Source organism: Neopsephotus bourkii, unplaced genomic scaffold (assembly GCF_033783945.1).
Source record: "Neopsephotus bourkii isolate Nb327-2 ecotype Australia unplaced genomic scaffold, CSIRO-AGI_Nbou_v1 NB_281, whole genome shotgun sequence".
NCBI classification, from domain to species: Eukaryota; Metazoa; Chordata; class Aves; order Psittaciformes; family Psittacidae; genus Neopsephotus; species Neopsephotus bourkii.
In genome coordinates this window covers 1,668,175-1,682,894 of record NW_026900790.1, presented here as the reverse complement: position 1 = coordinate 1,682,894, position 14,720 = coordinate 1,668,175, and the positions used below count along the sequence as shown (strand labels likewise).

Here is a 14,720-nt window from a genome sequence, read left to right as displayed (position 1 = left end):
TGGATATTAACTGATACCTGACACCCAACTTCTATGCCCTTTCCTTGCTGCTTTGTCTTGGCTTCTGGTTGTGCCACTGACCTGGATCATTGAAGCAGGAGGAAGCAGCACTTGGGATGTGACAGACCAAACCCTCTGGCAATGGCACAGACTCTTCCAGTGGATTGGTGGAAGCCAGGTGAGGCTGGAAGGGACCCCTGGAGGTGCCTGGTCCAATTCCAAGTCTTAGGTGAAATTCTACCTGTATTTAGAACAGGGCAAGTGGAGTCCACACTTTGAGAGCAAAATCAGAGCCAGTGAAGCAAGTGAATGAAGCAAATGAAGCAATCATTCAGTAAATAACCAGGGAAATCAACAGGATGCCTTGGCTTCACCCAGCAGGCATGGCTCTTGGCTCTGGGCCTATGTCCAACAGCTGATCTCTTCCCAAATCACTTTCAGTTTTGGAACGACACAGACCCTGGCATAAGCCATCATCTGCACCTCTTGCACCACTGCTACTGTGGTGTCTGGTCAATAGGCCTGCAGGCAAGAGAACAAAGAGAGCATTAAGGCTTTTTTACTTTGTTACAACCTTTATTTCAAGTTTAAAACTGAGTGAGACTGAAACCAAATCAAAGCAGTTGCTCAGATGCTGACTCTCTTCTTTCCTTATGGTTTCTTCCCCAGGGAGAAGGGGAACAGCCGGGGGAATCCCTTGGCTGCCTCATTCAGCTGGGAGAGCTTTACAGACCTTTTCCCAGAGCCAACAGTGCAACATTCTCAGAAGAAGGTGTTTGTTTGGGTATTTTCTAGTATTTCCTCTTCTTCCAGTGGATCAAGGGATTTCAATGAGGAACCGACAGGATGGAGTAGACAGCAGTATCCTGGCAGCTTGATCACTGGAGGGGTATTGCTTGGGACAGAGGTAATGGAGGGGTGATGCTCAAAAGAAACCAAACCTTGCCCTGTCTGACACAAAGTACATGTTCTTCTGTGCAGAGGTGCAGAGCAGCCCACACTGACCAGCTTTGGAGAACAAAATGGGGCTGGAGAAAAGGGCTCCCATCTGCCTGCAGGGAGCCCAGAGGGTTCTGCTTGGAGGTGGTCTGAAATCCTGCTCCAATACCCATCCGATCCCAAAGCTGGGATGACAACAGGCCTTGGATTGCATCCAGGGTGGCTTTGGGGAGCTGGAGGGCTTTGTTAGAGCTGGATGGGCTGCTCCTAAAGCGCTGGGGAGAAGATGAGGGGTGTCAGAGGGCCAAAGAGCTCCTGTGTGCAAGAGCGACAGAGGTAACCGGCTGCATCCTTGATGTGGCTGCTCTGTGGGAGAAAGAGAGGAGACCTCAGAGGAGACGAAGGCTGGAGGAACCCAACCTGCGATGCAAGCCCTTCATGTCCAGAGAGGAGAACAAAAATGAACCCAAAGCATCTTCTGCCACCAGGGAAGTGCCTTATGGGATGGTTTGGTTAATAGGTGCAACCAAAATATCCCTGTGCAGGTGCTTGCTGGTGAAGGATGAGGCTTTGTCATAGAGTCATGGAATGGTTTGGGTTGGAAGGGACCTTAAAGCTCCTCCAGTTCCAACCCCTGCCATGGGCAGGGACCCCTTCCACTGGAGCAGCTTGCTCCAAGCCCCTGTGTCCAACCTGGCCTTGAACACTGCCAGGGATGGGGCAGCCACAGCTTCTCTGGGCACCCTGTGCCAGCGCCTCAGCACCCTCACAGGGAAGAGCTTCTGCCTAAGAGCTCAGCTCAGTCTCCCCTCAGGCAGGTTCAAGCCATTCCCCTTGGCCTGTCTGAACAGCCCCAATGTCCTCAGTGCTCATGTCCCCTGTGTATGGCTCAGAGGCATTTACTGTCTCCTGTTCTGGACATGGAGCTCCACTGATTTACTGTGAGCTGAGCAGAGAGCTTGGCCTTCACCTTCTAGGATCTAGCCTACATGCAGAACAGTGGGATCAAAGCCAAAATGGGACCCAAAAGCCAGACTGTCAGTGAGATGAGTTTCAGTGTTGACCCCAAATGGCTGTTCTGTGGCCTCAGCAGAGGCTCCAATGGCCAGATATGGGATCCGACATGCCAAAACCTCAAAACCAGCTCCACTGAGACCACAATCGGTCTCAGAAGAGAGGTGAAGGTTTCAGTGGCTCAGTGGGAACTGCAGCACCCCCCTGAAACATACAGTGGGGAAGTCACCCCTAGTTATTAGCTGGGTGGGAGCAGAAGTAAGAAACTGGGGAGCTGTGGACATGAGATGTAGCTATGGGATGCTCCCTGCTCCCTTCCACTGGAGCTTAGCACTCAGGTTATCCCTCCCTGATGTGACGGCTCCAAACAGCCCCCAAGCAGAGCCAGCCCCCAGGTGATTGTGAAGGTTCCCAATTCAAAACCATGATCTCAAAAGCCCAGGGAGGGTTTGACATACGTGAACCAAAAGGAGCTTCTTCACAACCAGCCCATAGCTGGACTGCACCATTTCTGTACACTGTGGCACACAGCAAGTGATCACAGCTCCATCCTTCCCAGCCTTATTCATCAGCTCCACGCGAAGGAAACGCTCCTGAAGAACAAGAAGAGGAGGGAACTTATCACTGAGGGAGCTGAGATACTGGGAATGGTTCTTTCATCCCTGTTTTATACCTCCTTGGAAGTGACTTGCAACAAAACCCTGCCCCAAACCCCTGGGGACAAGACCCAAGCAGACGTCAGCAGCAGCAGTGAGGAAGGAAGTGAAGTAAGAGCTGGCAACCACTGCACACAGAAAAGGGAACCTATGGGCTTGCATTGGGATAAGAAGTCAGGATCTGTGGAAGGCAACACCCAAACACAAGGGCTGTGGAAGACAAAACCACTGCAGCCTCGTATCTTGCTACTGAAATCATGGTACAGAGCATAGGTATTGAGGGAAAACCATGACCTCAGCTACTCTGATCCATGCCAGCACATGCAGGGCAGAGTCCACAGTCAGCATGGACCTGAGGATCAGGGTGAACCTGGTGACAATCCTCTTTTATGCTCCTCTACCACACTGTCCCCTCCAACATCAAACCCTAACATCTCTCTCAAACACCTATGCAGAGCCACATGACTGTGCTACCAAACACGAAAACATGCCCACAAGTTGATATCACTTTTGGGAAGATGCTGAATCTTTGCTGAAGAATTCTGAACTTTATTAAAACAGGAGAACAGGAATCATAGAACCATAGAATAGTCAGGGTTGGAAAGGACCTTATGATCATCAGGTTCCAGCCCCCCTGCCATGGGCAGGGACACCTCGCTCTAAACCATATCACCCATGGCTCTGTCCAACCTGGCCTTGAACACTGCCAGGGATGGAGCATTCACAACCTCCCTGGGCAACCCATTCCAGTGCCTCACCACCCTAACAGGAAAGAATTTCCTCCTTATATCCAACCTGAACTTCCCCTGTTTCAGTTTGAACCCATCACCCCTTGTCCTATCACTCCAGTCCCTGATGAAGAGCCCCTCTCCAGCATCCTTGTAGCCCCCTTCAGACACCGGAAGCTGCTCTGAGGTCTCCACGCAGCTTCTCCTCTCCAGGCTCAACAGCCCCAATGTTCTCAGCCTGTCTCCATACAGGAGGTGCTGCAGCCCCTGAGCATCCTCGTGGCCTCCTCTGGGCTTACTCCAACAGCTCCATGTCCTTCTTATGTTGGGGACACCAGAACTGCACACAGTGCTGCAAGTGGGGTCTCATGGGAGCAGAGCAGAGGGGCAGGATCCCCTCCTTTGACCTGCTTACCTAGGAGCAATTTCACTTACCCCAGCCAATGTTAAAACGTTTTTCAGGGACTTGGACATGAGCAAATACTTCTTTGCGCGTGTCACGGCTACATAGAGCAGGTTCCACTCATCCTCAGGGTACATGTCTAGGTTGGAGGAAAGAGCAGCAATAGCTTTAGAGCACAAGAACGAACAGCTCTGCCTTCAGCCTAACACTTCAGCTGGTGTTTCTGCAAGGACACTGGGTGCTCCTGCAGGACCTCTGCTGTGTTTGCTGTGCAGCTCCTAACACCACTGACAGCTCCTGCCTTGCTCCGTGTTCCTCCCTCCAGGCAAAGGGAGGACTCTGCATGAGAAGGAGCTCATTGGTGTGTGTTCTCCCATCTCCCAGGCACAGACGTGGCACTGGAGGAGCTTTTCCACCTCTAGATTCCCTCTGCAGCCACCTCTCTGCTCGCTGGGAAGAGACCAGCCCTTCCAAAGCATGCACCTAAGGAAAGCAGTGCCTTCCCCAAGCATGGAGTTGGTCTTTCTCTGTTGCTAGAAGCCTACAAGCTTCAGTACAGGAATACTCCTACCTTGCTGTGAAGGAAACTACAAGATCAATAATCCCTTGAGAGTGGCACCTGATGGCACTGCTAAGCACAGGCTTGCTTCTCACTTCCACATCAGGATAGGGACCACACCAAGCTGTTCCCTTACCAATAATGGGGTCAGTTCTAATCTGGTATCTCCCACTGAGAGCTGGTACTTGCACAAAGTCATCTGCAAGCAGCACCGTGTCAAACTCCAGGCCTTTGGCTTGATGGACAGTCCCTATGATGTAATCTGGGACCAGCACATGTGGGGAACAAGAAGGAATAAAGATCAGGCACTGCAGTACAAATGGAATTTCAATGTTACAAAGCACCAAGTGAAACACAATGATTCCCTTCTGCACTCACTTCACTTCTTCCCAAATACAAATCAGAAGCAAAGCACCTCTATGGGAATGCAGACTGCAGAAGACAACTTCCCTGCCAAGGAAGATGCCCGGTTGTCAGCAGCCTGGCTCCCACTTCCAAACAGGAGTGCTCTTTATTTGATCTATTTTTCACTTGGTTGCCTTGTCCCAAGTTTCAGTCAGCAAATTGCAGGGCAACTGCACCAGGAATCCCAAAGTCCTAGGGCTTTCCCACCATAGGAAATACTCATAGAATCCCAGACTGGTTTGTGTTGGAAGGGACCTTAAAGCTCACCCAGTTCCAACCCCTGCCACGGGCAGGGACCCCTTCCACTGGAGCAGCTTGCTCCAAGCCCCTGTGTCCAACCTGGCCTTGAACACTGCCAGGGATGGGGCAGCCACAACATCCCAGTGCACACTGCCTTTGGTGGCAGATTCCTTGCACTGAACCCCACCTGCAGTCACACGTGCACGCCAAAAGCTGCTCTTTCAACTTCCCTTCTCCCTTAAAGCCCAATCTGACCCAAACTGCAGAACGAGGGGGGTTCAGCACTGATGCTGTGTTGAAAACAAGCCCTGGATTTGCTCCTCTGTCAAAGGCACAGCTTGGCTTTACCTGCCCCGGCTTCGTGTGGCACGTGGTTCCTCTCAATCTGCTCCACCAGCTTAGGGATGCGCTCTCTGTATTTCTCCACTATGACAATCTTTGTTTCCAGCTCTTTGTCATTGACGTGCTTTGCATATTCCTTTAAGCCAAAGAAGCCCCGAGTTCCTTCCCATTTCTTGATGAAGGAGTCATTTATTACCAGGTTTACTGAAAAGAGAAGGAGCAGATGACAGGAGTTTGTTCGACAGACACGTGTAATGAGAGCTTTAAATTCTAATAACGTTTCAGAGTTGAATTACACTTAATATTTAAAGAGGTGATCCTGCCCCTCTACTCTGCTCCCCTGAGACCCCACTTGCAGCACTGTGTGCAGTTCTGGGGTCCTCAACATAAGGAGGACATGGAGCTGTTGGAGCAAGTCCAGAGGAGGCCACGAGGATGCTCAGGGGCTGGAGCACCTCCTCTATGGAGACAGGCTGAGAACACTGGGGCTGTTGAGCCTGGAGAAGAGGAGCTGCATGGAGACATCAGAGCAGCTTCCAGTGTCTGAAGGGGGCTACAAGGATGCTGGAGAGGGGCAGCATCAGGGACTGGAGTGATAGGACAAGGGGTGATGGGTTCAAAGTGAAACAGGGGAAGTTCAGGTTGGAGATAAGGCAGAAGCTCTTCCCTGTGAGGGTGCTGAGGCGCTGGCACAGGGTGCCCAGAGAAGCTGTGGCTGCCCCATCCCTGGCAGTGTTCAAGGCCAGGTTGGACACAGGGGCTTGGAGCAAGCTGCTCCAGTGGAAGGGGTCCCTGCCCGTGGCCGGGGTTGGGACTGGAGGAGCTTTAAGCTCCCTTCCAACCCAAACCATTCCATGATTTTCTATTTCCATTTCAGTGGAAAACTGACAGTGCTTCACAGGAGAGATTTCTTCCTCATATTTTATCTAAACCTCCCCTCTTTCAGCTTAAAGCCACTGCTGGAGGGTCACACACACACACAAAGGAGGGTGAGGACATACTCACATCGTCTCCGTTCACTCACAGGCTGACTGAGCTTCCAAAGATCATAGATTTTCCTCAGGCCAAAACGATGAAGCCCCTAAAAAAACCCAGTAATGGAACCTTAATATATAGGAGTAAAGGTGCTGTGTAGAATCTGAGCTAAGAAAGCAAAGTCCAGTGGTTACTGGTGTTAAAAGTGGGGGAATAAGGGAAATGTGATGAAGATGCAGAGCTGGTTTCCTGGAGCTGTATCACAAAGGGAATGCTCCAGCCCAGTCTGCAGACAGACAGATGGACAGCAAGAAGAGAACACCACATGTACTGACTGCCATTATCATGGAGCTATGGCAGAACTTTATATTCAAAGGTATTTCAAATATATTTTTATCATGTTTTCTCTTTTGCTCATTAAAAAAAGCTAATTTGGGGGGCATTTTAGCTCTGTAAATGGCATTTTAGCTTTGTTAAAATGAGCTTTAGAAGCTCTTGTGCCATAGATGCTGCTGGCCTGTTGCCTCTATAGTGATGGGGAAAGCCAGCTCCAGGCACAACTGCATTCTCTGACCTGAAGCGATGGTCCATGCAAAGAGGATAAACCTCGCTCAATGGGCTTTAAATGATTCAGTTTCAATATAAGCTGAAACCAAAGGTTTTGCTTTGGCAATTCAAGGGGTTAACATCTGTCACTGCTGAAAATCCCTATTTCCTTCACTAAAAAGGCTGGTGCTCCAACTTGTCCTGGTTTTCCTGTGTGTATTGAGCCAGGGAGCAGACCACCACAGGGCTAGAAGTTAGCAACGTGCACAGCACAGCTTTCTGTAGCATCTATGACACCTTCAGCTTCAACTGTTGCATTGTCCCTTATGAGAGCTTGAAATGCTCATTGTCCCTCTTCTCCTTCCCCAGTCCCACCCAGCAAACTGGATCTGCTGTTGTTTCATCTGAGCTTGATGGAAGGAGACCCATGGGCCTGAAAAGAGGCCCTTGTCTGCCCAGACTTGAGAAGAGCTGCACCAAGACTCCTCCCCATCCACAACAGGTTGCTGCTTTTTCCTGGAATATCAGTTTTAAACCACAAGCAGCTCAGCCACAAACTATTTCAAACCTCCTGTAGGTGTCACTGCTCCAAGTGCCAACAGGCTTGGGGACTTGGAAGTCAGGTTGGCAATCTCCCCTTACCCCAATCATGTGTACTTTAACTGGTCTGTCTTCTCCAGTGAGTGCCACAACATTATCAAACACATTGAGATTGCTTCGTGATAACAACGTCATCTTCCCTCCAATGCTGCCTTTCACATCACCTGCATGGAGAAACTCCCAGTTAGAGAACAGGGATCTGAACCCAAAGTAAATCAGAGATCAGGATGAATCCTGAGGCGTTTTATTATGGAGCAGTTCAATATCACTGAATGGAGCTGACTGAGCTCAGAGGCACCAACACAACTCACCCTTTTGGTTTCCACCCACTAACGTCTTATTCCTGATCCTCTTGCAGACATTCAGAATGGTTGCTCCAACATAAGCTATTTCAGGCCCAAATCTGAAACTCTACGTGGGAAAATGAAGGAAACAGCAGGAAAAAGCAGAAGAACGTGTTAGAACCTGAGACAAGTATCGCTATATATGGAACTCTGCAATTCCCACCAACCTTCTGGACTTACTTTCTCTTAGAAAGAGCACGTAAATCCTTTCCTCACTGTTCCTAGAAATCCTGCTCAACCTTACACCCAAGGAGATAGGAGCTGTGCTGTGAGATGGGACCAGCAGACAGGGCAAAATTCACCTCTGCTCCCAACTCCTTTATCTCTCATAGGACCCCACTGTTGTAACTGACCGGCAATGTGAGCAAGAAGGATACATCCCCCCCTGCCCACTCAGCTGAGCTGAGAGCTACGCCAGAAAAGAGGGGCTCCCCTTGAGAAGAGGGTAACAAAGATGGGCAGGGGCTGGAGCAGCTCTGCTCTGGAGCCAGGCTGAGAGAGCTGGGCTGGGGCAGCCTGGAGAAGAGAAGGCTCCTGAAGGGGAGACCTTAGAGCAGCTCCAGTGCCTGAAGAGGCTGCAGGAAACCTGGAGAGGGGCTTGGGACAAGGGCCTGTAGGGACAGGCCAAGGGGAATGGCTTGAACCTGCCAGAGGGGAGACTGAGATGAGCTCTTAGGCAGAAGCTCTTCCCTGTGAGGGTGCTGAGGCGCTGGCACAGGGTGCCCAGAGAAGCTGTGGCTGCCCCATCCCTGGCAGTGTTCAAGGCCAGGTTGGACACAGGGGCTTGGAGCAAGCTGCTCCAGTGGAAGGGGTCCCTGCCCATGGCAGGGGTTGGAACTGGAGGAGCTTTAAGGTTGTTTCCAGCTCAAACTCTTCCATTACTCTATGAAACAAGCCATACATGAAGGTCTTTAGCCCAGTGCCCATTTTGCAAGCTACGTGGCTTTCCTAGTGATGGAATCACTCCACTAAGAGTCCCAGGGGAGCTCTGCAGTGCAGAGTGTGAACAGCAGAGCATGCCACCAGCCCAAGGCAAAGCAAACACCCCACAGTGACAGACTCCAGGATTCTGGCTGTTGGATGCCTGCTGAAAAAGGATGTGGAGCATTATTCCATTGCATTAGGGCTGTATCCAGGGAAGGACAGCAGTAGATGCTCATCTTACCTGAGTGAGGTAGTAGACATGAGTGTGACGCACTGAGTAGAGGGTATTGACAGCACCTCGGAAGGTGTAGATCTGCTGGTGAGGGTCTCCCACAAGGATTACGCCACATCTCTGTGACAGCACAATATCCACGATGGCTGCAGGAAAACATTGGAGAATTAAAGGGTTTATAAGCATAAATCTGCTTATAAAGCAGAAGTGAACCATACAACATCTCTTGCCTATAGAGGCAGCAAATTAAAGTGCTGGGTCCTGCACTTGGGCCACACCAACCCCCTGCAAAGCTCCAGGCTTGGGGAAGAGCAGCTGGAAACTGCTCATGGGAAACAACCTGGATTGATGGAGCTGAATGTGAGCAGCTTGTGCCCAGGCAGCCAGGAAGCCACCAGCATCCTGGCCTGTACCAGCACCAGGGCAGCAGCAGGGCCAGGGCAGTGATGGTGCCCCTGCACTGGGCACTGGTGAGGCCGCACCTCGAATCCTGTGTTCAGCTCTGGGCCCCTCACTGCAAGAGAGACATTGAGGGGCTGGAGCAGGGACAGAGAAGGGCACGGAGCTGGTGCAGGGCCTGGAGCACAGGGGTGATGGGGAAGGGCTGAGGGACCTGGGGGGTTCAGTGTGGAGAAGAGAAGGCTCAGGGGGGACCTGATGGCTGCCTCCAACTGCCTGACAGGAGGATGGAGCCAGGAGGGGCTGGGCTCTGCTCCCAAGGAACAAGGGATGGGACAAGAGGAACCGGCCTCAAGCTGCACCAGGGCAGGTTTAGATGGAGCTGAGGAACAATTCCTGCCCCAGAGGGTGCTCAGGCATTGGAACAGGCTGCCCAGGGCAGGGCTGCAGGCACCGTCCCTGCAAGTGTTCACACAGCGTGGAGACGAGGCCTCAGTGCCATGGGTCAGTGGTGGCCTTGGCAGTGCTGGGAACGGTTGGGCTGGATGAGCTTAAGGGGCTTTTCCAGCCTGGTTGGTTCTGTGTTTCTAGTATCTGTTGCCTGATGACTCACAGCATTTAAGAAGAGGACAACACAGCTGCAGGAGACCCCAGGCTGGGGACAAGCAAATGGATGCATCCGGCTAACAGGGAGCTGCCAAACACCCTCCCACTATTACAGGCTGACGCCTTTCTTCCCTGGGCTGGAGCTGCAACAGCATCATCTTAATCCAGCACAAAACCACCAGGCATCCCCAGTGCCCTGACCATGCTGCACATGTGCACAGTGACCCAGCACACACCCCAAAGCCCTTCAGGGCCTTGAACAAAGCCTGCCCAAGGCTCACACGATGCTGGGAGAGCAACCTCTTGTACTGCAGTTGCAAAAGCACAGCCAAACACAAGGACAGGTCTTCAGAGAGTATGAGTGGGAGATCTGATGGAGCTTTTGCACTGATTTGAGAGTAGGGGCTTTCTTCTGTCCCCCTTTTGTTCCTTAGCACATGGTTTGGTGTGCTCACATCCCTTCAGTACCAATTCAACTTTCTCTGCAACAAAGAGCTACTCCCTGTACCCCTGGTACAGAAAGGTTTCTGCCATGATTCAGGAAGCCCCAGAGTGGTAGAAAGCATGGACAAGACTTGCATTTTTTATGCATCTCTAGGTCTTCAGGCTCAAAGCATGGTGCTAAAGCAGAGTGAGTACACTGACAGGCTTAGAGAGCTGGGCTGGGTCAGCCTGGAGAAGAGAAGGCTCCTGAAGGGGAGACCTTAGAGCAGCTCCAGTGCCTAAAGGGGCTGCAGGAAAGCTGGAGAGGGGCTTGGGACAAGGGCCTGTAGGGACAGGCCAAGGGGAATGGCTTGAACCTGCCCGAGGGGAGACTGAGCTGAGCTCTTAGGCAGAAGCTCTTCCCTGTGAGGGTGCTGAGGCGCTGGCACAGGGTGCCCAGAGAAGCTGTGGCTGCCCCATCCCTGGCAGTGCTCAAGGCCAGGCTGGACACAGGGGCTTGGAGCAAGCTGCTCTAGGGGAAGGGGTCCCTGCCTGTGGCAGGGGTTGGAATTGAATCAGCCTTAAGGTCCCTTCCAACCCAAACCACGCTGGGATTCTATGGAGCAGCTCTGCTGTTCTGGCAGCTGAACCATTTAATGTCTCACCACTCTCATAATAAACCATGTCCCTGCCTGTGCTGTGTTCTCTTTTTCTCTGTTAGCAGCAAAGCAATAGTGAAAGGGTCCGGGTGGCATGCATGGATGCTCACAGCAGCTGGAAACAACCCTCAAGCTGGTGCACATGTGCTCTTCCAGCTGCCTTCCTGAATTTGCATGGATCTGGGATCCAGCAAAAGTCAGTTCAATGTTATAGCAGACTTCCTTTTAACTGTGCTACTTCTCACACAGCCCTCAGCACAGGAACATCCTCTCTCTTAGTGCTTAGGATGGCTGCAGCTCTGTCTCCTGTCTCCACTCACCTGGAGTGCAGTCCTGTGCTTCATCCACAAAAATGGCATCATACCCTGAGAGCTGAGGCTTGCTGAGCTGCCAGAGCTTCAAATACCCTGAGAGAAACAAGGCATGTCAGTGAGCAGGTAGCTTCCCATCACAAACCTCCACGACCTTTAAGACAAAAATCCCCTTTTTCTTGAGGAAATGAATGGTTTTGGCTCTATTTCTGGCTTGGAGTTTGCATGACATTGGAGGGGTTGCAACAATCCCTGTTGCTCCCAGATGTTGCTCTGTCTGCCTTGGCTGGATGAAGGATGAAACTCAACACCCAGACAAAACAAGGTGAGTGCACTGGAGGAAGGCAGCTTTGCTGCTGACCCCAGAATCCTAATGCACAAAGGAGATGGCAGGGAAGATGGTTTTCCCCAGCACAAGGTACCTCTGGCACTATCTGCACACATGCTAAGAGGAAAGGACAAGCAAGAGGAAAGGATGTGCTGGCAGCAGTAAGGAGCGAACACTCACTGTTAGCACTTGCTCCCCACTGTCTCACATATTATTTGTATGGTTTTGCTCCATACCTGAATAGTCCCATCATTTTTCTAAGGATAAATGAACATCTTCCTCCTTTTGGGCCTGTTCTGAGCTCCCTGCTGAGCCAGTGGCAACAGAACAGCACTTTTTGATGCTCATCACTGGTGCACAGCCAGCCATAAGCAGCATGAATCCATTTCATTGTCTATAATAGCTCTTTACCTGAAGACATTCACATCTGTGCTCTCTTACCATCACAAGTCATCTTGTATTTCTTCTCTGCATCCCCATCCAGCTTCTTCATGTTGTGCCAAATCTCTTTGGCCTCTTTGACATTGATCTAGAAAGAACAAACAGAAGGGTCTGCACAGATTGCTTTGAGCAGAGAAACAGCTCAAGCGCAGGAGCTCTCAAAAGGCTTCTCTGCAGCCTTTCTCCTCCTACTTCTGTGTCACCACCAGTTAACTTCTCCCCAACACAGTCTTTTCCAGATACAGGAGAATAGCACTTCTCTGGCTCAGCTGTTGATGTCATGCATCCCCCCTCATTCTGCACATCAACACCACACTTGGGGTTTATTTTGGCTTCTCTGCACAGCGTCAAGGTATTGAAGGTTTTGAGGCTGTCAATTCATTTCCTACCAGAAACACCAACTTCAAACAGGGTTTCTGCTGCCTGGATTGGATGTGATCAGATATGAGCAGTGCAGAGTGGAAAGGCTGACTTCCTCCACAATGCCACCCCGTGCTGTTTGCAATGGCAATGCTTGCTGTTGCTATGATGTCTGTCCTCTAAATTAGAGCTTTTGGGTTTGGCTCTGTGTATCCAAATGACTGCAAAAATGCTTATTGGCTTCACATGTAAGAGTACAACATTCAGGCACTGATATAAATCCATGGAACCTCTCCTCTCTTTTTCCTTGCAGGGAAGACACATCTGCACTGAGCAGAGCCAGCAATGACAACCTCTCTAGAAGCCAGCTGTGCAAACAGGGACAACAAAGAGGCCCTGGTTCCTTTGGATTTGTCATAAATAACCATCGAATAACCATGGAATAACCATGTTTTGACAGTCAGTTCTTAGAGCTGAAGCTCAAATACCCATGAAATAGGAGAGATGTGGATGAGAGATGAGGCCTTTCTAACCCCTGCGGTCTTGCCCCATCCAGATACTCACTTCCTTTTCTGCTCGACTGACGGGTTGTGTCTGGTCATGAGCGTTTCTGAACCAGTGAGGAGAGTGCTCTTCACAGATCTCTTCATCTGAAGAGGCAAAAAAGCTTTCCAGGGTTTGGGAGACCATTTTCCCTCTTAAAAACAGAGACTGGCCTCTGGGGTTCCGGAGAAGGGAACTGATGGAATAAGCTGACATCTTGGAGAAGTTCAGCTTGCCTTTTTCCTTATATCTGGGCCACAGATGACACAAAACAAGAGAGACATGTTGAAACACACAGGAAAAGCCTAGTGGAAAAGCAAGCTCAGTTTCCTTCCCGTTGGACACTAACACTTGCAGGTAGAGCTCTGGTTTATACACCCACTGTAACCTGGCAATGGAATTGCTTTTAAATCTGCACGCATTTTGTGGTGAAAGCACAAACTTGTTCATTTTATAGATGGAAAGTGAAGCCAGTGAGATACTCCCAGCATTCCCCTCTGCAATTACAGCGTTTCCAGAGACAGGTAAGAGGATTCCCTCTTTCCAGGATGTGGCTCATTTTCCCTCTCATCTGCAGTTTAGATGTGCCAGAAACTGCTACATTAGAATAACTCAGGTTAAAACAACCACCTCCCCTAAAGAAAACCAGCATTTAGCATGGTTGTACCACTGAAATGTAATGGGGAAATGGGGAAAAGCCATTCTCAGTGGCTTCTATCTCCCTGTGAAGTGCTCCTTGGCTATAAGCACAGGAAGAACAGCCCCCAAACCAGCGATGGGGCTTGTGTCAGCACTCTATGCCAGAGCAAGGCAATGATTCTGTTTCCCAAGGCTCCTTCGAATGCTAAAATCACTGAAAGCATTCAGAAACCATAAATCACAGCCTGGCTTGAAGCAGGAGAAAGAAATCATTCCCCCCATTACTTTTGCTTCCTCAAGTCCTGGAGGGTTACTTTAAAATCAGACTTCCCTTTCCTGCCGTGCGTATTCCCTGCTCCATTAGCCTTCAATGAAGAAATCTAAAGTCCCCACTCACAGTTTGCCAACACTTCCATATGCCAACGAGTGGAAAGTCCTGCATGTGACATTCCTGGGGAAGACACTTTTCCCCTTCTCTGCAACCGCTTTGTTAAATGCCACGTAAAGGAACCGCAGACCTGCAAACTTCTCCGCATACTTGACCAAGATCGAGGTCTTCCCTGAGCCTGAAGAACACAAGAAAGCAAATAATAAAGCATCCAGTGTGCTATTTGCAGCTAATGGGAGTTTATTTACCAGTTTATTCCAGTGAAATCAGAAGCTGTGGAGCAAAAGCAGCTTTGAAAACTTATAGTCTTCATCCCAAAAGCTTTTAATAAAACCCCCTTTTATCACCCAGTATCGCAGGAGTCTGAACATACAAGAAGGTCCTGGTTATCCTGAGACAGCTTGGTAAATGGAATGTTAAAATTGCTCTTATGAATGACAGTGCTTTGGTACCTGGAGCATCTCCTGCCCTTTTCATTGACTTTGGTGTCTGCAGAATTGTTTCTCTCATACATTCTCAGTCCTGTCTTTGGCTGCATGTTTTCCCCTTCCCTTCTTAAATACATTACCCCAGAGGTGCTACCAGTGAGTGCATTGATGGGCTCAGCCTTGGCCAGTGTTTCTATCAGACACAGGGCAGGTTCTCACAGAAGCTGACCTTGTAGCCCCCCAATACCAAAACCTTGCCACACAAACCCAAAGTGCCTGGTACAGATA

The 14,720-nt window shown here is 50.3% G+C and overlaps 1 protein-coding gene across 4 annotated transcripts in view; it reads right to left on the bottom strand.

The window, feature by feature from the left end:
* Positions 1-528: 528 nt before the first annotated feature.
* Positions 529-14,720, bottom strand: part of FBH1 (F-box DNA helicase 1) — a 29,623-nt gene continuing 15,431 nt past the window's right edge. Inside the window, exons 9-21 of one of the 4 annotated variants that reach the window (XM_061346846.1) lie at positions 14,014-14,182; positions 12,999-13,227; positions 12,075-12,162; positions 11,315-11,401; positions 8,917-9,053; positions 7,719-7,818; positions 7,450-7,571; positions 6,292-6,367; positions 5,293-5,490; positions 4,436-4,561; positions 3,773-3,879; positions 2,412-2,546; positions 529-1,305 (exon numbers count right to left, since the gene is read on the bottom strand). In XM_061346846.1, coding sequence (XP_061202830.1) covers positions 1,207-1,305; positions 2,412-2,546; positions 3,773-3,879; positions 4,436-4,561; positions 5,293-5,490; positions 6,292-6,367; positions 7,450-7,571; positions 7,719-7,818; positions 8,917-9,053; positions 11,315-11,401; positions 12,075-12,162; positions 12,999-13,227; positions 14,014-14,182 — 1,673 coding nt within the window. In that variant the 3' untranslated portion in view covers positions 529-1,206. Of the gene's footprint in view, positions 1,306-2,411; positions 2,547-3,772; positions 3,880-3,906; positions 4,562-5,292; positions 5,491-6,291; positions 6,368-7,449; positions 7,572-7,718; positions 7,819-8,916; positions 9,054-11,314; positions 11,402-12,074; positions 12,163-12,998; positions 13,228-14,013; positions 14,183-14,720 lie in introns of those variants that run through there. The other 3 variants (XM_061346847.1, XM_061346849.1, XM_061346850.1) reach the window with 3 other exon arrangements.